General features: G+C 41.2%; 1 protein-coding gene across 6 annotated transcripts in view; it reads right to left on the reverse strand.

Annotated features, from left to right (window-relative positions):
* The window catches only part of ADAMTSL3 (ADAMTS like 3), a 287105-nt gene that overhangs the window by 224235 nt on the left and 38098 nt on the right, over nt 1–24772 (reverse strand). For all 6 annotated transcript variants that reach the window (XM_044981169.1, XM_044981163.1, XM_044981164.1 and 3 more), the window contains one exon: nt 14034–14153. In XM_044981169.1, the coding sequence (XP_044837104.1) occupies nt 14034–14153 (120 nt within the window). The remainder of the gene's footprint in view (nt 1–14033; nt 14154–24772) is intronic.

Here is a 24772-nt window from a genome sequence, read left to right on the forward strand (position 1 = left end):
CTTTGTTTAGCTTCTAGTATTTGGAAATCGACATGACATGCAATACGTATCGTAAATTTACCATGATAGAGAGACATTGAAAGGATAATTGCAGATTCAATGTGAATGTAAGGAGATTTTTCCACATAACCATATGCACTACATTGGTTCTGACACACTATTTTATTTAAATTATCCAGACTATCCTGCAAAGCGACACGATTATATCAGATGAAACTTCTTCAACATGGTGAATTCTGCAAGGCCATAATTGCACTCAGAATCCTTCTTGAGCCAAATTAACCGAAGCATCTTCAGAGTTGTTTTTACACTAAGTATTTATATGTTTAGCACGTCGCTAACATACAGTAGCTACTACAGACTCTCACAGCAACTCTAAATGTTGTCTGTGATTAGAACAGACCAGAAAAAAAATCAAATTAAACATACATATTTTTGTTAAAACACTCAGCCATTAAATAATTTTACTTGATAATTTGTGTAATTTTTCAGACAGCTTTTAAACAGTTTATCCTTATTATTTAAAAATAAAATGCAATCTATGTTTTTCATGACTGAGAAAAAAATAGCCAAAAATAAACCTGTGCAAAGCTATTGCTACAAAATGTATCTATATTACTTTAGTAGCAGAACTGTGCTAATAAGTTGATTATAGGTAGATAAAGTCCATTGGCATACTGTATTAATGTCTTCTCTCCATGCAGAGCCCAAAGAATGGCTTTCCTTGAGATACATACACAGCTTCAAATGACATGTTTCCTGCAGTACTTGAAGTATATCTTTTCTGAATTAGAAGCATCCCTGCTCTACTGTATTTCAATGATAGATGAGAGCAAGGTTGTGTCAAAACTGTTTAAGCAAGGGATCTCTTCAGCTGGCTCCAGCCTTTTTAGCGTCTTAATTTAGAAGGCAAAAGCTAAACCTTTATCAATGTCACAATTCTTGGATAAGTACATGAGCCAACTGGGGGGAAGTAGGGGAAAATTTGCTACTTACCTTGTACAAATCTGAAAATAATGCTTCTGTTCAATGCTAAAGAGGGTTTAACAATTTTTACATTTCACTCTATTCATCTTTCAGTCAATGAGGTCATGTAAAAGGTTTAGTATATACGTTGTTAATTTAAATCAGATGTTTTGTTACTAATTGATTATAACAGAAACAAATAAAAAACTTCAAGATGGATTTATTTTCATGTGGATCATTTTCTGGTAGCTCTTAGAGAATTAAAGTGCTAATCTAAAAATACCACTCGGAATTTAAAAACAATTTGTGAGTTATAAATAGAAAGCCTTGAAACTGGAAAAAAATTAGTAAAGTGGATTTTAAAAAAAGAATGAAAAATTCACAGTAAGCACAGAAGAGGATGGAGAGATAAACAGAAAGACAAGAGATGAAGGGTTCTGTCCTACTGTAGACCCTACTTATGAGAATAGTCCTGACACTTGAACATTCATGTACTCATCAGAGTGGATCCTGCAGATTCCCTTCTCATGTAACTCACGTGTTTCAGTGAGACTACTAGCATGAGTAGAGATCTGCAGGATCAACCCATTTGAGGAGAGAGACAGGGCAAAAGAGAGACATACATAGACACACACAAACTCAGATTACACACAAACATATATTTTCAAAATAAAATTAGACCTCAAATACAACCCAGAAACATAATTTATTGTTGAATTCTACCATCTCAGTGGTAGAAGATGACAGAACAAGGAGCAATGGTCTCAAGTTGCAGAGGGGGAGGTTTAGGTTGGACATTAGGAAAAACTTTTTCACTAGTAGGGTGGTGAAGAACTGGAATGGGTTACCGAGGGAGGTGGTGGAATCTCCTTCCTTAGAGGTTTTTAAGGTCAGGCTTGACAAAGCCCTGGCTGGGATGATTTAGTTGGGTTTGGTCCTGCTTTGAGCAGGGGGTTGGACTAGATGACCTCCTGAGGTCCCTTCCAACCCTGAGATTCTATGATTCTATGAAAATATAATTAACCAAACAAGGAAAATACTAAAATGGACAAAAAGGATCCAAAAAAATATGTTTTAATAATCCAATTGTGTTCACCCTATTAAAAAGTAAATCTAAATCAGCTGTCATAACTAAAATGTTTCTTCTCATCTTAGGGCCTGATCCTATTCCCGCTCAAATCAATGACCCGATCCTGGGCTGTGCAGATGGGGGGGGGGAAACTAACTTTATGCCACCCTCATTCTTCCTCTTCCCGCCTCTCCCCTGATCCTGGAACCAGCTGGAGTCAGTTGGTCCCTTGTGTAAATTAGGGCAGTCTCAGAGACCCAATGAGCCCTTCCAGCATCCAAGAACTGTTACAGAGCAGGGAAATCTTGACCATGCTCCTTTCTTCCCAGACAAGCTCTCTCTGGGAAGCACCTGGAGAAAGTTAATGCAGGAGCCGCTCTGGCAGCTTCATATTATGGGGAACCTCCACCACTAGCTTGGTAAAGACAGAATTATCTCAACCACAATAAGGCCAAGTTTCTGGTCCAAAACTGACTTCAATAGGAAAAGGCACAAACTCTTACTTGCTGTTTGTGGCAGGTATTTAATTAACCAAACCTTAAATAATAGAATTTATAACTGGCTAGCTATATTTTCAAGCAGGCATAGGGTTTTCCTGATCAAATTACATTATAATTTTCAAACTCTATGTTAAGGCACTGATCTTGCAAAGGGGCCTGTGCAGAGGCCCACTGGCTGCAGCACGTAAGGGTCCACCTGCACTGATCTTTTTCCAGAGTGAGAACTTATACAGTAACACTGGGTTTGGAAGCTCTTCCATCCCCTCCCCCGTCATTGTTTGACCCCCTATAACTTCCCACAGCTGTGAAAATTTAAAATTAATAAAAATTGAAAACTATGCTTAAAAATAAACACCAATATTATCTGTCAACATTTTTTAAAAATTACAGTTGAATTCTGCCAAGCCTAAGTAACATGAACAAAACCAAACCAAGAAAAGTCTCTGATTACTATATGTGGCATTTATAGTATAAACTTCAAACAACAAAACCCTTGAACCTAAAAATGTTAGTCAGAGCTTAAGGAGTTACCAATCCACAATCCACTTTGCCAAAAGAACTAACATTTGTTAAAAAAGAGGATTTAGCTCATCAATCTATCATGCAAAGAATATACTACTACTGCTTTAATTACTCAAGTATAAGCTAGCTACAAACTACCCACAAGTGGGTAACTGAAATGCAGCCAACCAGTTAGCCTAAACAAACATAAACACATCTAAAATTTCAAATAAGGCTATCATGTTTGATTTATGGTATATCAACTCATGAGACAAAATCTGCCTTGAACTGTAAGTGATTTTCATTAGTCTTTCATCGATGCCTCCCAGCCCCAAATCCTGACTCCCCAAATCAAAAACACATTTCAGCTGATTAAGGAACTAAAATTATTTAACTTAATTCTTTAAAGTTCTTTAATTTAAATTATTTTCTTTAAATTCACAAAACACTAGTGACAAACAGAAAACAAACCTCAAAAGACAGAGAGTAAAGGAAAGAAAAGAGTAGTCAATATAAATGAACACCTAAAATCATCCTTCATTAAATTTCACAAACCACGAAACACCTATTCATGTTTATATCTTTACACAGCTTTATCAACATATGACCTTATTCAACTCCCTTTGAAGTCTGAGGAGCCATCAATATGCCAATCTTTTCATAAGCCACCTTGAAGAAAAATTTCTGGACAAATGCACCAGGAAACCAATGCTGTATCTGAGATACATCAAAGATATTTTCGTTGTCTGGACAGACAACTTAAACTCCCTCATAGATTTCCACCACAACTTCAACAACCACCACCCATCCATTAAACTCTTTGTGGAACACTGCCACACCAGCATCAACTTCCTGGACAACACAATCAGCTTCAAGAATGGAACCCTCCAGACAATCATATACAAGAAACCCACGGATCACCACACCTACCTTCATAGATCCAGTAACCACTCCAAACAAACCAAGAGATCTGTTATCTACCGACAGGCACTCAGATACCACAGAATATGCTCAGAGGAGACAGTCCAGGCTATATACCTCAACACACTCAGAACCGCTTTCACCAAACAAGAACACTCCACCTGAGAAGTACATTGCATCATGGAACGGGCCACACAAATACCCTGAGAGAACCTGATTCAATACAGAAATAAACCCCCCTCCAATCAGACACCCTTAGTTGTCATCTACCACCCCAAAGTGGAACCCATACCGGATATCAAACTACTACAACCCATACTCAATGGGGACTCCATCCTGAAAGAAATTTTTCCTGAACTTCCTCTTCTGACCTTCAAACAACCCCCCAAACGCAAGCTCCCTCAAAGCGGCACCAGACCCTGCAGAACAACCGATGCAAAACTTGCAGATGTATCTCCACTGCTACAATGATCATCACCCCCGACAACACACCGTATCTGATCCATGGATCCTATGCATGCCTATCACATGTGGTATACCTCATCCAGCAGTCTAAATGCCCCAATAGCAACTCCAGGGTGAAACCATACAATCACTATGTTCTTGAATGAACTCACACAGGAAAATGATAAAAGACAAAACACACTATATCACTTGTGGGTGAGCACTCTCTATCTGACCTATCAGCCTTCAACCTTATAGTAAACCTGCACACCGCTTTCAAAAGATGAGCCTGGGAGCTTAAATTCATAACTTTGCTAGATGCTAAAAATCATAGCCTGAATAGAGACAATATATAACCCAATAATAACCTCTGCACCTTCCCCCCCTATGACTGAAGGCATGTTAATGGGTCACTTCACCTTGAAGGGTCCATTGAAATGTGTTAATTATGTATGCTAAACAATCTGTTTAGCTGTGACACTCTAAGGCCTTGGCTACACTTGCAAGTTACAGTGCAATAAAGCCACCCACAGCACTGTACCTCACTCCCCGTCCACACTGGCAAGGCATGTACAGTGCTGTGTCTCCGCAGCTACAGCGCTGCTGGTACTCCACCTCCCCAAGAGAAATAAAGATTATTGCACCGCGGCTGCTGTGCTGCGGCGCCAGTGTGGCCACCTAATGCTCTCTGATTGGCCTCCAGAAGTATTTGGCAGTATCCCACAATGCCTGTTCTAGCCACTCTGGTCATCAGTTTGAACTCTACTGCTCTGCCCTCAGGTGACCAACAGTCAGATCCACCCTTTATATTCCCCGGGAATTTTAAAAATCCCCTTCCTGTTAGCACTCCACGCCTGGCTGAGCAATCAGCAAATCTTTCCAAGTGACCATGTCTCCACGCACCAAGCAAGCCCCAGTATGGAGCAATGGAGAGTTTTTGGACCTCATCAGTGTTTGGGGGGAGGAAGCTGTCCAGTCCCAGCTGCACTCCAGCCATATGAATTACAATACCTTTGGGCAGATATCAAGGGCCCTGATGGAAAGGGGCCATGATGGAGATGCACTGCAATGCGGGATTAAAGTGAAGGAGCTGCGGAATGCCTACCGCAAAGCCCGCGAGGCAAACAACTGCTCTGGTGCTGCCCCTGCAACCTGCCAATTCTACAAAGAGCTGGATGCGATACTTGGGGGTGACCCCACCTCCACTCCAAGCACCACCATGGACACTTCAGAGCGGGGGGAGGAGGAAAGCAGGAGTGAGGGTGCTGGGAGGGAGACACCCCAGAATCCCTGGAGGCATGTAGCCAGCTCTTCTCGAGCCAGGAGGAAGGTAGCCAATCACAGCGGCCGGTACTTGGTGGAGGACAAACAGAATAGCAGTTTCCCAGTAAGTGGCTTTTTTTTTCGGGAAGGAATTTTTTCGGTGTGGGCTCTTTGGGAGAGGATGGTTAGGGCTGCATGCAAGCCTAGATGCGGAATAGCGCATTGATGTGGTCTATCACATCACGGTAATCGACCTCGGTAATCTCTTCAAAAGTCTCATCCAGAATGTGGGCAATGTGCTTGCGCAAGTTTCTTGGGAGGGCCACCGTGGTCCTTGTCCCAGTCAAGCTTACATATCTGCACCACTGTGCTGTGAGGAGCGGGGGGACCATTGCTGCACACAGGCAAGCTTCATATGGGCCAGGGTGGAAGCTGCTTTGCAGTAGAAGACCCTCTCTTGCTTCCCAGGTCACCCTCAGCAGCAAGATATCTTCCAGGACGAACTCCTGTGGAAAATGTTGGGACAGTGTTCAGTGTAGGTGCCTCCCTGTAGCTGTTGGCTCTCCCCAAGGCACAGAAACCCAGAGGACAGTACAGCCGTGAAACAAAACCCAGAGGACAGTACAGCCGTGAAACAATCAGTCTCCCTTACTCACCATTTTGGGGCTCCCGTGAGTTATGTGTGCTCTTTTTGGGACAGGAAAATTATGCTATTGTGTAGACTGTGTGTGCCCTCCTTAAGTGTGGGGGAATCATTACTCTGTCTGATATAAACAATGCTGCCTCTGTTAAGTGTTGCATTTTGCCTTTACAGATGCAACCTTGAGATCTAAGCAGTCCGTGTTATCACCGGCTGACAGACTGCAAAGACTCAGGAAGAGACCACGAAAAAGCAAAGAAGAGATGCTGCAAGAAGTGATGCATCAATCTCTTAAAGAGAATCAAAAAGCACAGGAGTGGAGGAAGAGCAAAAGCAGGATCCACCAGGAAAACGCAGCGCACTGGCGGCAAAGCACAGAGCACCGGCAGCAAAGCACGGATCGGCTGATAAGCATCATGGAGCGCCAAGCAAACTCTATCCAGGCGCTTGTAGCCATGCAGGCGGAGCACTACTGCGCCCCCCGCCCCGCCACCCTTGTCCCAAAACTCTTTCCCTGGTGCCCCCATGTCACCTCCAACCCACTTTCCCCAACATCTGGGTTCTCACCACCACCAGCTGCCTCCGACACCTTTATCTTCACCACCCAGCCCTGAAAACTATGACCCTTACCCTCTGCACTCAACCCCCATCACCATGCAGTATAGCCATCCTGAAGTGCAGCACTCATTGCACAGCACTCCAGACAGGACATACGCAAATCTGTGATTGTACCGTTTCCCACCCCACCCCATTGCCCTTTCTGATTCCCAAGAAGTTGTGTTTCTTTTCATTACATGAATTTTCTTTTCAATAAATGGATTCTTTGTCTTTGAAAACATTCTTTATTATTGCATAAAGTAAAAGATACCTTAGCCCAGGAAAGAAACAGGCACTGCAAATCAGTTTAGCAAACACACATTCCTACTAACATTGTAACCACTGCACTTCATTCCCGGGCAGGGCACCAGACATTACTGCTGGTTTTCAGCCTCAAATTGCTCCCTCAAGGCAGCCCTGCACTGGGCCCCTCTAATAGCCCTGCTCTCTGGCTGTGCAAATTCAGCCTCCAGGTGTTGAACCTCAGAGGTCCATGCCTGAATGAAGCTTTCACCCCTCACAAATATTATGGAGGGTACAGCACGCGGATATAACCGCGGGGATGCTGTGTTTGGCCAAGTCCAGCTTCCCATACAGAGATCGCCAGCGGCCCTTTAAATGGCCAAAAACACACTCCACAGTCATTCGGCACCGGCTCAGTCTGTATTTGAACTGTTCCTTGCTGCTGTCAAGGCTCCCTGTGTAGGGTTTCATGAGCCACAGCATTAACGGGTAAGCCGGGTCTCCAAGGATCACAATGGGCATTTCGACTTTCCGTGCCAGCCTTCATTAATGTCAATGAAATGCCCACGGTGATCCACAAGCACCTGGAGAACCATAGAGAATTACCCCTTCCAATTAACGTACTCGGATGCTAAGTGAGGTGGTGCCAGAATAGGAATATGTGTCCCATCTATTGACCCTTCACAGTTAGGGAAACCCATTTGGGCAAAGCCATCCACAATGTCCTGCACTTTACCCGAAGTCATGGTTCTTCTGAGCAGGATGCGATTAATGGCCCTGCAACCTTGCATCAACATGATTCCAACTGTCGAATTTCCAACTCCAAACTGGTTCGCGACCGATCGGTAGCTGTCTGGAGTTGCCAGCTTCCAGATTGCAATAGCCACCCGCTTATCCACCGGCAGGGCAGCTCTCAATCTCGTGTCCTTGCGCCGCAGGGTGGGGGCGAGCTCAGCACACAGTCCCATGAAAGTGGCTTTTCTCCTCTGAAAGTTCTGCAGCCACTGCTCGTCATCCCAGACTTGCATGACGATGTTATCCGACCACTCAGTGCTCGTTTCTCGAGCCCAAAAGCAGCATTCCACAGTGCTGAGCATGTCCGTGAATGCCACAAGCAATTTCGTGTCATACGCGTTACGCGACTTGATATCATTGTCGGACTCCTCACTGTCACTTTGGATCTTAAGGAATAGCTTGACTGCCAAATGTGATGTGCTGGCGAGACTTGTCAGCATACTCCTCAGCAGTTCGGGTTCCATTTCCTGCAGACCAAAACGGAACACAGATCGTGCTGCACAGAAACCGTTGAAAGATGGCTTTGAAAGATGGCGCCAAATGTGGACGGAAACACAGGGATTGCTGGGATGCAAAGCGATGCGTCACAGGGTGTTGGGACCAGACCCAGAATGCACCGCACCCCCCAACCCCTTCCCACAACCCACGACACCAGAATGGGAAGAGGTGCTCTGTGGGATAGCTGCCCATAATGCATCACTCCCAATGCCGCTGCAAGTGCCGCAAATGGGGCCACGACAGTGCGCTGGCAGCTGTCAATGTGGACAGACTGCAGGGCTTTCCCTACTCAGCTGTATGAAGGCGGGTTTAACTCATAGCGCTGTACAGCTGCAAGTGTAGCCATACACTGAATAAGTTTCCTAGACCTGAAGAAGAGCTCTATGTAAGCTCAAAAGCTTGTCTCTCTCACCACCAGAAGTCGGTCCAGTAAAAGATACCTCATCCACCTTGTCTCTCTAATATGTTGGGATGGACACAGCTACAACAACACTGCATACATATAACCTTGTATGTTATACCAGTAAATACAAATCTGTTGCTAACTGCCCATGGACACATTAGAAGTAAGAGCTGGCAAATGAGGATTTACATCAGGTCATTAAATTTCATGTTAAGGCCAAAGGTATATAGCTAGCTTTGAAACGTGTTTGAAAACATGTACTAATGCACTATAAACACAGAAGTGGTACCCATGGTTTCACTGGAGAGAATATGAGTCCAACTGAGAGATAATCCAATTTCACCTATGCTTAGTGAACAAGCTGTGGTCACTGATCTCAGATTCTGATCTCAGTTACACCAGTGAAAATCCAGAATAACTCTTATGAAGTTATTCCAATTTTACCCCATTGCAAGTGAGACCTATCACACTGTTTTCTGTGTTTTACTATGGATTACAGCATCTTAAAAGCATTGTGTTATTACATGAACCTTAGCTTAATAGGTACTTGGAAGAGTAAAAGGAACTCAGATATTCTTCTCTTGACAACCTTGAGATCCTCCAGGTCCTGGGTTGCAAGGCCTTTTTGCACCATCTTTTTAATATCATTCCAAAGTTTTATTTTACAAGACAGCCAGGATATGCGTCCTCTTGGAGGACCAGGCATACATAGGCATATTTCAGTCTCCCTAGTGTGCAACCTGCACTTCACGGCAGATTTCTTTTGCTTGCAAATCCAACTTGTATATTGCAACATATACTGGAAACAGACACACTGGCCTACATTTCACCTGAAGCATCCAAACACACTCTCTGAACTCTCCAAGTGCAGATTTCCATTATACTAATTTCTTGATGGGTGATTTCTCAAGAATCTAATATTTACCATCTTTTCTGCTGAAAGTTTTTAAAGATTTGTTTAGAAACACTGTTTCCTTGCCAAGATTTGACAGTTTAGCTCCACATCTGATGCCAAAATCATGACTCTCTTGTTAGGAGTTTAAGATGACACATATCACAAAACTTAGAAGATGTAAGATCCACTAGAGGCAAAGAAGTCAAGAAAGCCTTTTCTCGCTTAACAAGGGAAGATAGATTTTGAATAAAGAGGGTGTCTTTCCCAACCAACCAAAGTGAGAAGGTGCTTCAAATAGTTTTTGACCAACCAAATTCTCACCGTGGTCTTTGTTGGTGGTCTGTCATACAGAGTGGTTTTAATACTTGAAAGCAGTACCTCAAGTGTCAGAAAACAAGAACATTTTATTTCTGCAAGAAAACCTTCCAGTACTACTAGTATTTTGGAAAAAAAATTTCCTTGTAGCAGATTAAAAGTTGAGAATCTTAAAAAAAAAAAAAAAACCAGCAAAGTAAACTATTCCTTATGGCAAAGTACAACTAGCATCTCAAAATGGGATGTGTTTAAAAAAGAAAAAAAAATTCAGAGTGAAGGGGAAGTAAAGTTTTCTTTCTTGTCTGGCATGTCTCAGGGCAAGCAAAATCTTTGGCCACATACCAAAATTTATTTCATACTAAGTTATATTTAAATGACATTGACTCAATAGAATTTTGAACTGTGGTATACAATCTACCAATGCAAGATGTAGCTTATTTAACATTCCTGGAGCAATTAGAAAATGCATCCTTCTACGTCTGAGCACGGTTCTGCTCTTGGGGAACCCTTGATTGTTTTAATTTACTGTCTTTATTTTTCCCTGAAGATAAAAGAGAAAATGTGCTAGAAACCATGTTACGTACTATTTTTATAGTTCACAAAAATATCTAACTGTGGACAAGCAGGCCCTACACAGTTTCTTCTGCAACCATAGATTTCCTTAGAAAAAACATTTGATCAAACATATTTAACAGTGGTCTTACAAGCCATCTAAGAAAAGTACTTCATCTGCTTATAATTCCTTAGTATACTCACAGCAACCCAACATGTGAAAGGTTTAGTGTAATCTTGTAGAAAAATTTCAGCACACTCTTGCCAGACCAAACCAGAACAAAACGTACTATGTTGTATATCCATATGTAATTCTGTTGGGCTAGAACAGAGTACAATGTGTTCCCATTAATACTTACTTGCTTTAAGCTTGTCTTTTAAGATAGCAAATACTATTGAATATTTAAGTAACAGCTCTATTTTACCAAGATTACTTACTAACAAAGGAATGAATGGTCAGATTAAACTGGCTCACGGCTTGAAAAATATCACACACAACAGCCAAAGAAAACTTCTTTGAAACATTCCTGTGTTTGGAGAACATAAGGAAACTAATCTTGGATCATGACGGTGATGATGATGCTAAAACAACTGATTGCTGAACTTGTCCGTATTTTCTAAGCATTAAAACTGAATACAAAATAAATACAACTCAAGATACAGACTATTTCATAGATAGTTGGGAAGGGTGGGAAATGGTGCTCCCAAGGTCTGCCAACAGTGCAACCATATCAAGAATCTGACCAATATAATCATGGTTCAGATCCTACACTGGTGTATTTCTATTGATTGATGTTGATTTATACCAGCTGAGGATCTAGCCCAGAGAATTCAAAGAGAATTACCTGGTGAAGAATTTCATATTCTGCCTTTAGAGTTTCTTCCATTCCAGAATGAAATATAGAGAATTAGTACATTTAAGTTTTCAGCTAACCAAGAGGCATATGGTAAATTCTGTATTATATATATAAACACACATTTTTAGGATAGATATAGATAGATATTCCTATGAATGAATATATATATTATCTCACACAGGTGATAGTAACAGTAGTGATAGTAAGTGATAGTAACAGTAGATTTAATTATAAATTATTTTATTTATATCGCCAACCAATTCAACCAAAGAGTTTTCCCAATCATGAAAGAGTTCCTAATTTACTCTCAGAAGGCTCTGCCATATAGCTGTAGCAATTACTGTTTGCATTCAACAGTTTGATATTATATTAAAAAAATTCTATAGAATTGAATTCCCATTCTAAAGCACTAGTACTATTATTTGTATTGACTTTTGAGTTCTTCATTTGTAGGTCTACTATTTTAAGAGTTCCAGGAATCCAAAGTTATTTTCAAGATGACTAATTTTAATTTCTTGGGAGGGGCTGTAAGTATAGTATCAGACTAATTCTAAAACCAAGCCCTTTCCTGCAAGCAAGCTTCAGAGTTACATGTCATCTGTGGAAGAACTACTCAGGTTGTTCACAGGCAGGATTTGATCCAGACCACATTGAAGTTAATAGGAATCTTTCCGCTGACTGCAATGGGCCTTGGAACAGGCGTTTTCAGAAATGAGCTATAGTATTCACCATATACTGTGATTGATTAAGTCTCTGAAATGCACGCAGTTATGTTTGGATTTACTGTCCTCTTCTCTAAATATTGCTCACTCAATGGAAGCTATTTTCATCAAAAAGTGTATAATCTTTATTGGGCTTTTTACAAGTTTGTCATTAAATGCAGCCTGTGCTGCAGCTGTGTTTTACTATTCTGTAAGTTATTGCTTTCCCAGGTGTTGAGTCCAGGGGATATCTCATCTAGGTACCTTCTCTATAGATCTATCAAAAGCCTCCAGGGTAACAGAAGTAATTACTGTTACATATACTTCAATAGCATTCAAACAAATAATTTACAGTAGTTCAGCATGTTTTCAGATTCTAACTACTCCTTTAACTCTTCCTAAACAGATACTCAGTTTTAGGCAAGAAGAGGCTACAAAGCCCATCTCAGTCTTTGCCCTTAGAGTCAATGGTTAAACACCACAATATTTTTCCTCAAAACAGATACTGCGATGAGACCACCCTTCACAATAAAACTGGCAATCAATTGCAGACAGCGTACCCAGACCTGAGGGTAAGAACTGCTCTTCTTTCACTTTACGTGCATTGTTTTCTAAGAATCTTCCTACTGCGCTCACATTAAAAAATGTACTCTGTATGTCTACAAATGCAACTCAGACAGTTTTGATGTGGAGTTCAGTGGGCTTCTGGAACACATTGTGCTATGAGTAAATTTCCACAGCATGCCATACACTTCCTAGGTTTACTTTAGATCTTTTGCCAAGATTAACAGGGTTTCTTTCATGTACTTTCTGTACATTTATATCTATATTCCATGTTTACTATAATTTATCTATAGGGTCTGGAGAAAGCATTACTGTTTTTTAATTAAGATACAACATTTGTTACTTTCCAGATACCCTGCTTCATCCATTACCATGCTCCCTGTGTTTGTTCCTTTGCAATTCACTTTAAAAACATGCTAGGTCACCGACCTCTTAAATAAGCTAGAAATACAAAATACCAAGTAACATTCAAATAATTTGTAAGATACAATACTTCATATCCCAGTATAATTCAGCCCATTATGTTAATTCAGTTATTTTGGTCATTTAGAAAATATAAACTGCATTCACTAATCTTTCTTTATAAAAATAGACTTTCTAAATAATAAATATTTTTCATTTCTTTTTAAAGTGACATATGAAAAGTAGCAGCAAGTTTTGGGCAACCAAGCACAGAACCAGAAACTTCTGAGTTCCAATATTGGCTCTACAATTGACTGTGTAAACTTAGAAAAATTGAGAGACTTGTCACAGAGATGTTATGAAAATCACTTATTATCTATATGTTGTTATACAACTGTAAAGCATTAACATACAAACAAGTTTCCCCTGTGAAAAAGTCATGTCGAATTTAATGAAATATGATTTCTGTAGGTTTTTTAAATCTCAGTAGACATCTCCCTTAACAGAAATGTATATCCCTGCTATAGAATTATTTTAGATAGTCCAAATGACCCACAGAAAGGATACCAATTGTTATTAGTTGCATGTATTTTAATTAGAGTACTTCTATAGAACTCTATTAAATATCCTCACAACATTATAGAATTCCACTCTATTAAACTCTAAGACTTTTCCATAAGTTTTCTTTTATTTCTATGAAGTGTTATTTAATTTCTACAATTAACTGCTCTAATTTTGCTTCTTGTTTAATGTGTTATTTGATTCACTGAATTCCAACCTGATGCACCATCCAAAGGCAATACAAAATGAATGACTGATTTGTTTCACAGAAACATTCAAACAATTCACTATGGGGTGAATATGACAAAGCTCTATTGTTTTTACATAGATCATACAGCATACTGACCTGATCATCATAGCGGTAAATGAGGAATTGTTCTCCTGTTGTATCTTCAAGAAAACTCCCCTGTGGAGAAAGTGCAAACTCAGGCAAGAAGTATGCATCTTGCGCCTGCTCTGCTTTTATCTGTAAGAGATACAAAGAGGTCACTTTATGGCTTCTGGTGACAAGCACCAAAACTTTCAAACACTACATGCACACAACTGCAACACAGCTATGGTGACCACATGCCTGCATATGAGCAAATTACGTGATGTATTTTACACACAATTTTGTGCACAGGATTTTGAACATTCGGTCCTGAGTATACGTGATGAGAATGTTACAAAAAGGCTGATAGTTGCTACCATCTTGATTTTTGGACTGTTGACTTGAAATGGAAGTATCAATTATAGGGTAAGTAATCTTAATCATCTATCAGAAATAGACACCCTACATACAGTAATGGTCTACAAATTTTCAAAAACAATCCATAGAGTTCTAACACTAATTCTCTGGACTGAATGGAAGAGAGCCATGATCCTTTGCAAAGAGCTGAAGCCTGCAACCTGTCTCATAGCAATGCAGTGGCCACATCACTGGCAAAGTGGTCTGGAGAACCTTACATTGCTACTGCTTTCCATGAACCCGTTCTGCAGTGAAGAGGGGATGACAGTTGCTTAGGCTATAAACCCCATCACATATCAAGAGCACTAAGTTAATTTAATTGTTTTAAATTAAGGAATCATATAAATAGAAATTGTTTGTAAAAAGCATGTCTAGAATAGGGACAATGGTAGTGCTTTAAAAGTGTGTTAGTAAACAAGATTTTAAACAGGGTTTCACACCTCGTGTAGATAGGGCAAGACATGATTATGTATTTGTTAGCTGGTCATGGTCAACTCAGGGTTCCAACTAAAGTCCATCATACAAATAAGCATAGTTTTCAGTAATGCTTCAGTCAAGCCAGCTACTTTTGGAGGTCTGCTCATGCTGGCTCCAATATGCCCACAGCGGTCACAACCTTTCACATGTTTAGTATGACCCTGATCCTAAATCTTTTGAAGTCGCTGAGAGATTTTCCATTGATTTCAATGGGCTATGGACAGGGGCGGCTCTATGTTTTTTGCTGCCCCAAGCACGGCAGTCAGGCGGTCTTCAGTGGCGTGCCTGCAGGCGGTCCACTGATCATGCGGATTTGGCGGCATTTCTGCAGGTGATTTGACGGTCCCGCGCCTTCAGCACCCTCTGCCGAATTGCCACCGAAGCTGCGGGACCAGTGGACCTCCCTCAGGCATGCTGCTGAAGGCTGCCTGACTGCCGCCCTCACAGCAACTGGCACGTCGCCCCCCCTCAGCTTGCCACCCCAGGCACGCGCTTGCTGCGCTGGTGCCTGGAGCCGCTCCAGCTATGGATCAGGCCTTATATGAGAATATAGGTAGGGGCAGCTCCAGGCCCCAGCACACAAGCGCGTGCTTGGGGCGGCAAGCCACTGGGGGCGCTCTGCCAGTCGCCACGAGGACGGCAGGCAGGCTGCCGTGCTTGGGGCGGCAAAATGCCTAGAGCTGCCCCTGAATATAGGAATAAATGAGAAGAGTGTAATCTAGTGATGTGAGCAAAGTATTGGTGGCTAAGAACAGTGCTCTTGGATAAATTACTTAACATTTCTACCTCAATTTCCCCAGGTTTAAACTATGGAGAACGACATTCACTGACCTACTTTACAACAGTGTTGTGAAGGTTAATTATATTTGTACAATGCTTTGAAAGTGAGCAGTGCAAAGTGTTGTTATAAATCGCTAACATTTTGGAAAGAGTTGCTGAGCTCAGGGATAGAAGAGAATCCAAATTATTCCACCACACTTCCCAGAAAAAGGTATATAACGTACTTTGCTTAATTTCCCATAAACAAGTTTGCCAGAAGGATATGCAGTGATTAACTAACTTGTGTTTCCCATCTTTATAAAGTAAATATTTAAACTACAAAGCATTCAGACATATATCATTAAGCTTTGAATATATAAGATGCCAACATTTGAAGCTGAAATAACAATTTAATAAGTGTTACAAGAAAAATTGAAATATGTTTCACACACACACATTTATTTAAGTGTCAGAAGCTAATGAGCAGTTAGCCACTGGGTGAAATACAAGACTACTTGCTAGATTAAGGCAAACAAACTTTGGCCATAATGATGGAAAATTTCAACCCAAGAGGTGAGTGCTTTAGAAAGTTATATGTGGGGATTATAAGAGAAACTAGTTTGCTTAACTATTGTAGATGCTACTAAGTACCGAATAGAACTGAAGGACAGAGATAGATAGCAAAGATTGGGGTCAAAAATAATTATCTACTTGAATCTGAGTCAATTGTCATGGCAAGCCAATGCTGAAATCTAATTGACTGAGCTCTGTTCAAAACACACAAAAAATTCATGAACAGCTTTCAAAAGAATTTCCAAAAAGTCTCAACAAGTCTACCAGCTAGTCAAAAAACAGAAAAAAGTTCACCAAAAATCATCTAAATTTAGACATTTTTTCAACTCGTTCTACTAACAACATTTGAACAGCTTTACTGTGCATTCATTCCTACAATGTATTTATTTGAATACAGTATGTCTTAGTTTGTTTCATGGTCCATTTTTTTCCATATGGGATCTTTCAGTATTCTTTATAAAACTTTTATTATTATGAATATTTTGCTTAGACAGTCATTCAAATGTCAGAACTTTGTGAGCGTTCACCACATTTTTTAGTTGATGGCATCAATTTTAATGGCTTGGCTAGTCTGCAGTACACTCATTACTTAAATGAGAGCTGAAGATTTAAAGTGCCTCTACTTTCAGAAAACAATTACACATCATCCTGGTGTTTTAAGAAAACTTAACAGACAGTTTAATGTTATTAGCTTCAAGTTAAACATGTCAGGTGGATTATAAATGTACTTCAGATTTAGAACAGTCATTTTAAACCAGATTTTATGCTGTTCTTAAATATTATTGTGATGAAGTGGAAAGTTGGTAGGTGATAATATAAGTAGGCAACCATAATAAAAATAGTAATTGCGTAAAATGTTTTAAAAAGAAATTTTAAATAAATGTCAGATTGCCATTAAAGGAGGAAATAGGACATAGACATTACCATACCTGGCAAGCAGATTTAAAGTCGGGGAAGAAATAGATAAACATTAATTTGAAAAATTTCCCAGATACCCTGCTAGCCAGAGACCAAACAATGAAGGTCTCCCTTGCCCTTCAACGCCATTCCATCCCACCAGTGAGGTCCAGGAGACATGATGAGATGACCAGTTTGCACCTTTGACTGCTGAGAATGGGAAGATGGTAGGATTTCTATTAAGGTGCTCATCTTCCTGAATCAAGCTTGGTATCCACCTGAGGTTAGTAGATGCTTGCTCAAACCGAACTTCCCCAGCCCCCTGACTGATGGAAGGGAAAGTTCTCCCTATTTTTAATCCTCTTCTCCCCTTATCTCTGAACCACTTGACTGGTGAGGGATTAAACTATTCTCACTTATTCAAACTTCTGGCTTCTGATTATGGGAGAGGAGGAAATCAACAGCCAATACCCAAATCCCCATTCTTGCAGTTCTCCCAGAGACTGCCTCTGCTTCCACTGTAAAGCAACACAGACATGATTTTTGTCAATTTCATTGCTAGGGTTCTGAGCAGCAGCAGTAAAGCCATCAATCAACTTATTACAAAGTTCAACTGAACCTTACGTAACATCCCTCCATTCTATTTTACTATAACCACTGGACATCTAAAGTAATTGTTTCATATTTATACATAAACATGTCTTCTGGTATTAATTTGAGGTTTAGAATCAAAACAGCAGCACTAGGATTTAACTTCTGTTAATTCTTACTGATGAAAGGTCAAGAAGATGAGAAAATGGAGGTGGAATATCTCAAAGAAATGACAGTCTCACTGAATTCTTTCATGCCCATGACATGGGTATGGTGACAAGTTCTAGGCCTTTAGCACAGGTTTCTGAGAGCCAAACACTCATTAAAACAAAATGAATGTACCAATAAGTACATTTGCCCTTCACACAAACCTACATTACCTAAGATAAATCAGCTATTCCCCCTCTAAGCCTACATGGTGTGTTAGCTAATAAGGGGGAAGCCTAAGCAAGGTGTACTCTGCTCAAAACAAACTGTACTACTTTACTACATAATGATGAAAAGATAATGAGAAAAATCAAACAGATTTTAAAAATGCCAGAGATTATAAAATACTATACATTTTTCTGGAGCTTCTTAAATGCTTAAAAACAAAGCCTGATTTGGAGACAAAAGGCCAAATTCACTCAAACTTGCACAGTATAATTTATACTTCCCTGCCTCAGCTAAAATTTTGTGCCACCTTTATAATTCAAATTTGCCGTCTGACATCTATAGTTAATTATTTCTGGTATGGTTACAACAAATAACTTGCTCATGTTCGAGGTTAGAGATTTTAAGGTAGGGGGTTGCAAAATACTTTTTACTCCAGAAGGAGGTTAGTAGCTTCAAAAGTTTGGGAAACCAAGATATTGTATAAACAATTACACAAGGTTACATTATTTTCCAAGAAAAGCTCAGTTCAAAAGTAGCATCAGGTTTTCAAAGAGGTGCTGTATTTTACGTAATTTATATTTGCGTTGACTGAAGTACAAGGAAGCCAAGTGACTTGCCAAAAATCAAAGAGTCCCTCAGTGGTTCGAGCAGCATTAGCTCCAAGATACTCCTGGTTCCCAGTACCTTGCTATAACCAGAAGACCACAAATTCAAAGCACTACTGTAAAAAATATTGTATATGTTCATTATGTAACATTCAGTCAGTGATACATTATAGGGGGAGATCATACTTAAGAACAAAAAAGAAGACAACAGGCTAAACTGAGGTTCACTGATATTTACCTTTCTCTCACCTTCATGCAACATTGTTAATGCACAATAACACCCACCTGAGCCTAACAGGTAACTTGTGTTCAGTGTTTCAAGTGAAGGTTAGAAAGCCCCAAGGTCTATGCCATGAAGTAAAATTCCTTCCCAGCCCTCTCTTGGCAATAAAGTTTAATCCTCCACACGTGAGGGTAAAAGGCACTCAGCCTATTTAGTCTACTACTAAAGTAGCAGCAGGCCCCAAGCCAGCAAAATACTTATATATATATAAATAAGTGCTTTGCTAAATCATGGCCTCATACACTAGAAAACGTAAAGTAGGAAATAATCCTTCATTATCATCAAGGAAAAGGACTGGATGAACTATGAAGTCTCTTCCATCTCTAATCCTATGATGAAACAACAGCCTAAGAGAATGCAGCAAGTTCCCTGTGGCTTGATGAGTCTTGAACTGGCAGTGGCTGGAAAGGGTAACTTGGAAGAAAATTGACAGGTTTCAGAGCAGCAGCCGTGTTAGTTTGTATGCACAAGTACTCCTGTTCTTTTTGTGGAAGAAAATTGGAGATGAGGAGGAAGAAATGGTTAGTCTCCAAAATGAGTCCAAAGAATTTTTTTTTAAAGAAAGAACAAATGAACAGATGGCAAACAGAAAACAATTGGACTCACATTCTTATTGACTTGCACATACATGTTTGTCAGATTACTATGCACTGCAAGTCCAATCATATACCAAAAAAGTGTGAACCTTTGATTTGATTCTTACAGTCAAATATCTTCCAGTCTGTTAAACTGTAGTAGCATATGATTTGTGCCCAAGGGAAGAAATATACCAGCTAACAAGCAGCTAATTTTAATGCCACTTTCAAGGATTCTAGCACAAAAAAGTTCAGTGGGCTATGGCACTAGACTTTATCACAAATCATCCAGTTGTGAGGTATCAGATAAATAAAGAAAATCACACTAAAAGGTCCATAGTTTCACAGCATTTCTATGGTTAATAATTATGATGAGTAGATATCAAAGTAACCATGACTAAGACTAGCTATTTGTCACCGCCAATATTTTCAAAAATGGGTTTGTGACAGGATGATGTCTCTTAAGGCTAGTGGGGCCTAATGGTCAGCCCACCCCATCATGTAGCATGGCCCTTTAAGAGGCTCAAAGGTCTGATTGCATATATAAGAACCTGTCTCCCAAGAGACACTGGGAAAGAGGGAGCAGTCCCAGGAGCGAGAAGCGTTCGGGAGGAAATTCTGTTACTGTTTCTTTGATGACCTGGGGCCAGGAGCCTTCCAGAGAGGGCAGGGCAAGGCTCTCCTCTCACGCAGCCAACTGGAGGATAAGCTGGGAGAAGGGGACCAAGACAAAGGTTGCCTCCTCTCTCGTAGCAGGATAGACTCCAGGAAACATCAGCAGAGAAAGGCTGGGCTCCCGAGCACCCTGACGCCTAATTAAGGAAAGGGGTCACCAGAGGGAAAAACTGGGCTAATCCACAACTCAGCTCCAGGGACGAGAGCTAAGCGCTCCTGCTTAAGGAGGAACAGAGGGCTGGATTAATAGAACCGAGCTCCAGAGAGGAGAACGGAGGGGAAGGGGGATCCTGTTTAAGGTGAGAACAAAAGACTAAATCAATACAGCCCAGCTCCAAAAAGGAGAGCTACGGACTTCTGCTTAGAGGGACTGAAAAGGAGTAACCCAGGGATGGTACTAGGAGGGGTTCCAGAAATAGAGATTATTTACAAGAGCAAGAAAGAAAAATTTCCTGACAGATGGAGCCAGAGACCACTAGTTGGGCTAAGCCAGAGATGACAAATGTCCCTGGATGAATCCGAGTGAGCTCCTACTTAGGTTTATGGCTCTTGATAATAAATGAGGCCCTTGGAAAAGGGGAGCTCCTTGATTTAAAAGGTCTGTCTGGACTTGTTTATAACCTAAGTCAGTGTTTCCCAAACTTGGGATGACGCTTGTGTAGGGAAAGCCCCTGGTGGGCCGGTTTGTTTACCTGCCACGTCCACAGATCTGGCCAATTGCGGCTCCCACTGGCCGCGGTTCACCACTCCAGGCCAATGGGAGCTGCTGGAAGCAGCGGCCAGTACGTCCTTCAGCCTGTGCCGCTTCCAGCAGCTCCCATTGGCCTGGAGCAATGAACCGTAGCCAGTGGGAGCCACAAACGGCTGGACCTACGGACACGGCAGGTAAACAAACCAGCCCAACCCGCCAGGGGCTTTCCCTGCACAAGCGGCATCCCAAGTTTGACCTAGGTGAATGGAAGTGAGGCAGCGCTCACCAGTGGCACCACACCTGACCGAAAGGGGGCACGCTGGAGTGGCCTCCACTCTACAGGGTTCCTAAACTTAGGCCTCTAAATCTACATTTAGGCACCTAAATAAGTGAGCTGATTTTTCCATGAGAGCTGCCAGGTGCACTGCACTTATGAAAACAAGGCCAATTATTTAAAATATTGAATAATATTCAATTCATAGTTAAATCCTTGAAAGTTCACTTTATAGATATCCACCACAATAAAATGTATAGGTCTGTATCTGTAAAATATTCATGGAGGAGTCTTGCTCAGCAGCTGACTGCTGTAACAGAGACCAAGCATTTTTATTTAAAAGTTTAATTTTTTGTCATAAAAACCACGGTCCTGACGGACACACAATGACACAATCAACCGTACTTTGAGTGTGTGACTCTCCAATCCCTCTCCCTAGTGCTCACTCTGACTTTGCTGAAAGCAGACTTCAAAACCTCTCTGGTTCAACTACAAGCCCTAATGTTTTTCCCTTGTCAAGTAACTCCTATTCTAGACTCTCTTAGTCCAAATGTAAATGGAATGTGCCCTGGGAAAATGTCCCAGTGGCTCTAGAGAGTCATGTGTAGGTATCTGAAAGACCACTGACAGGTATTTCAGGGAGTCCATTTGGTTTTGAAAGGACAGTGAGGTACCATTAGTGAACAACTCTTATAGTCATAGATGGACACTGACTATTTCTGAAGAACATATTTACAAACCAGTCCTACAGCCAGAGGCATGTTTGTGAGAAGGCAACATTTGATATAAGTTCTGCTGCTCAAATATGGCCTGATCCAAAATCTATTTAAGCCAATGGGAGCCTTTCCCTGGCCTTGAATGGGCCCTAGATCAGATCCAGAGCACACAGAATATAGGGCTTAGAGTTTTTTCCATTGCCCTAGGTTTGCTCACTTGAAGCCAAAACTGAAAGAGAGAAGGACAATCCTGATCATTTTGTTTTTAAAAATATGGTGGTGTCATTCTTTCAGGCTCTTTTAAAACAAGCCTATTTTCTCCTAAATTCATCTTGATTAAATATAAATATATTTCCTTTGGCAAAACTTTTGCTGCAGATAAAATAAATTTGAACATTTTTCCTGTGCTTTTTAAAATGTATCCTAGTGATTAAGCTTTTGGATATTTATCAACAACTAATTGTGTTTTCTCTTGACATAGTTTGGCTAAGAGATTTAACTTTTCAGTGAAATACTTCAGTAGTGCTTAGCCAAAATACTATTTAGTTTCAAAATCCAGCTTAACTCTCAAGTCTGCTTCACGTTTCCAAAAGAAATGAATTCTAGAATTTTACGTGTCTTTTCCCCAGATAAGCTTCTTCTGAACATTGAGTTAGGCGGAGTCTACTTCTTCTCCACATGACTGGGGTGATATGTAGGGTGACTATATTTCCGTAAACTGAAAACTGCACACATGGGGCTGTCCCAAGTCACCACTCATCCCCCGATTCCTCTGCACCCCTAATTGGGCCAAGTAGCAGAGATGGGGGCAAGGGGAAGAGGAATGAGTATAGGCTGGGATCTGGACAGCAAAGTAGGGTGTGAGTTTTGCAAGTGTGAGAACTTTTGGGCTTGGAGCCAGGAGTTGAAGCTATTGGACTATGATCCAGAAAGCAGTGTGATGCCCCTTTGGGGGCTGGGATAGCAGAGGGGCAGGAAGGAGGCTCCGGGTAGAGGGAAGGGACCAAGGGTACTCCAAAGAGCAGCCCTGGGGAGTTGAGAGGAGGCCAGCATGCAGTGCTACCATTTCAGATGTTGGTATGGGGAAGGGCCAATTTCCATCTGGTGAGGGGATGAGGGAGAGGAGCGAGCGACAGGGGAGCAGTGGGGGGTTGCTCGCAGCTGGTGGTATGAAACTCAGAGGGTGGGGTAGGTGGCCCCCATTTCCCTCCCTAAATGGCACCCCTGCCAGGAAGTGACAGAAACAGATGACTGGAGGCAGACAGGGGATGGAAAAAAACAAGTTGGGGTGGGGTGGGCTGGGCTGGAGAGGACTCTGGAGACCAGTCCTGAAGGATGGTGGGTGGGAAGGACATGAGACCAGGATGGGGGCTCCAGGGACCACTTGCAGGGCCAGGACACGCTCAGTGCCCTGGCACAAGTGGATGCTGCAGGACTCCATTGGGCACTTACCAGTCGGGTTGCGGGGTAGGGCCCATGGCCTGGCTGGAGAAAAGTTTGAATTAGGCCCCTAACCGCACTGCCCTCTGATTGGGCTGCAGAGTGACACGTGACACCCCATCACTCCCCCACTTCAGGGGCAGGGCATAACAGAGACACAATCGGCCAAACTCTTGTCTCCCTCCCCCAAGTATCACTGCTCCCCCCCCGAACGTTCCTCCACACGCCACTAGCAGGCTGCACCCCACTTTTTTGGCAAAACTGGGCATTTGTCCCATTTGCTTTTGGCAACTGATTGGTTTGTGTGAATCTTTTTCAAATAATGTATTTTAAATAAAGAATTTACCTTCTGTATTGTGAAAGTGTAATAAAGCACATTATTTTGAATGAGAAAGGGCGGGGGGCAGGTGGGGGAAGGAAGAGAAATTCCAACTACCAGCATATTTTCTTGCTAAATTTCATTTAAAAGATCAAGTTTAGGTTCTCTCAAAGTCTTGGATGAAAATTCTCTCCATGGAAAGCACCTCAACTCTTAAAACAGTAAAAGGGAAGAAATGTCTTGTAAAAAGTCTGGCAATGAGACAGAAAATACTATTTCATTAAAACTCATGTATTTTCTATAAAAAAAGAAATCTTGTGAGCAAGACACAGACAGCGGTAACTAAAGTCTTCTGAAGGTTTTTTTCCCCCTCCCCACACCATATGTTCAGCCCCTTTCCAAACAGAAACCACCTTTTTATTATGTATTTAGTAACCTAATAATTGGCAAAATTCTTCTCATAAATCAAGCCCCTTCAGCATTATTAGCAGCATGTTCTCATGGAAATCTATTTATCTCTTACACAATGATATTTTCTAAGGGTCTTTATAGTCTCTGTAGAAAAAATATATTATAAAGGGATATTTTGTCAGCGCCTTTAGCAGAATCAGGATAATCTAAAATATTTTTTAAAGATTTGTTAAATTGCCCTTTAATGTCTAACATTATACGGTGAAAGAATTTCTTCTTGCCCACATTGGAAAACTGCTACAGATTGAACAGACTAATTTGTAGAAATAAGCAGACCATCTTGCTTGTTTATCTATAGGCACATGACTGCGGTTTGCTCTGTGATATTCTGAAGGAGGCTGTAAGTATACTTGGGGAACAGCAGATTTATTTCTGAAAGGCAAGAAAGGAAAGCAGCTAAAGTAATGTCGGATTACGATCAGAGGTAGCTGAATAATAAAATCCTATGAATGAATACATGCTCTGGAATGAATACAGCCCAGTAGTTTAAGAGGTACAAGAAAGAGGAGAACAAAATAATCTGGTGGGAATCTCTAGTGGGAAAAATAGTCCTGAAGAGCAATCCCACCCTCTTCTAGCTGACCAGAGTATAATTCTGCGCCACCTGCAAATCAGCTGTGGGTAACTGCTCCAGTGA

This window comes from Mauremys mutica, chromosome 11 (genome assembly GCF_020497125.1).
Source record: "Mauremys mutica isolate MM-2020 ecotype Southern chromosome 11, ASM2049712v1, whole genome shotgun sequence".
NCBI lineage: Eukaryota > Metazoa > Chordata > Testudines > Geoemydidae > Mauremys > Mauremys mutica.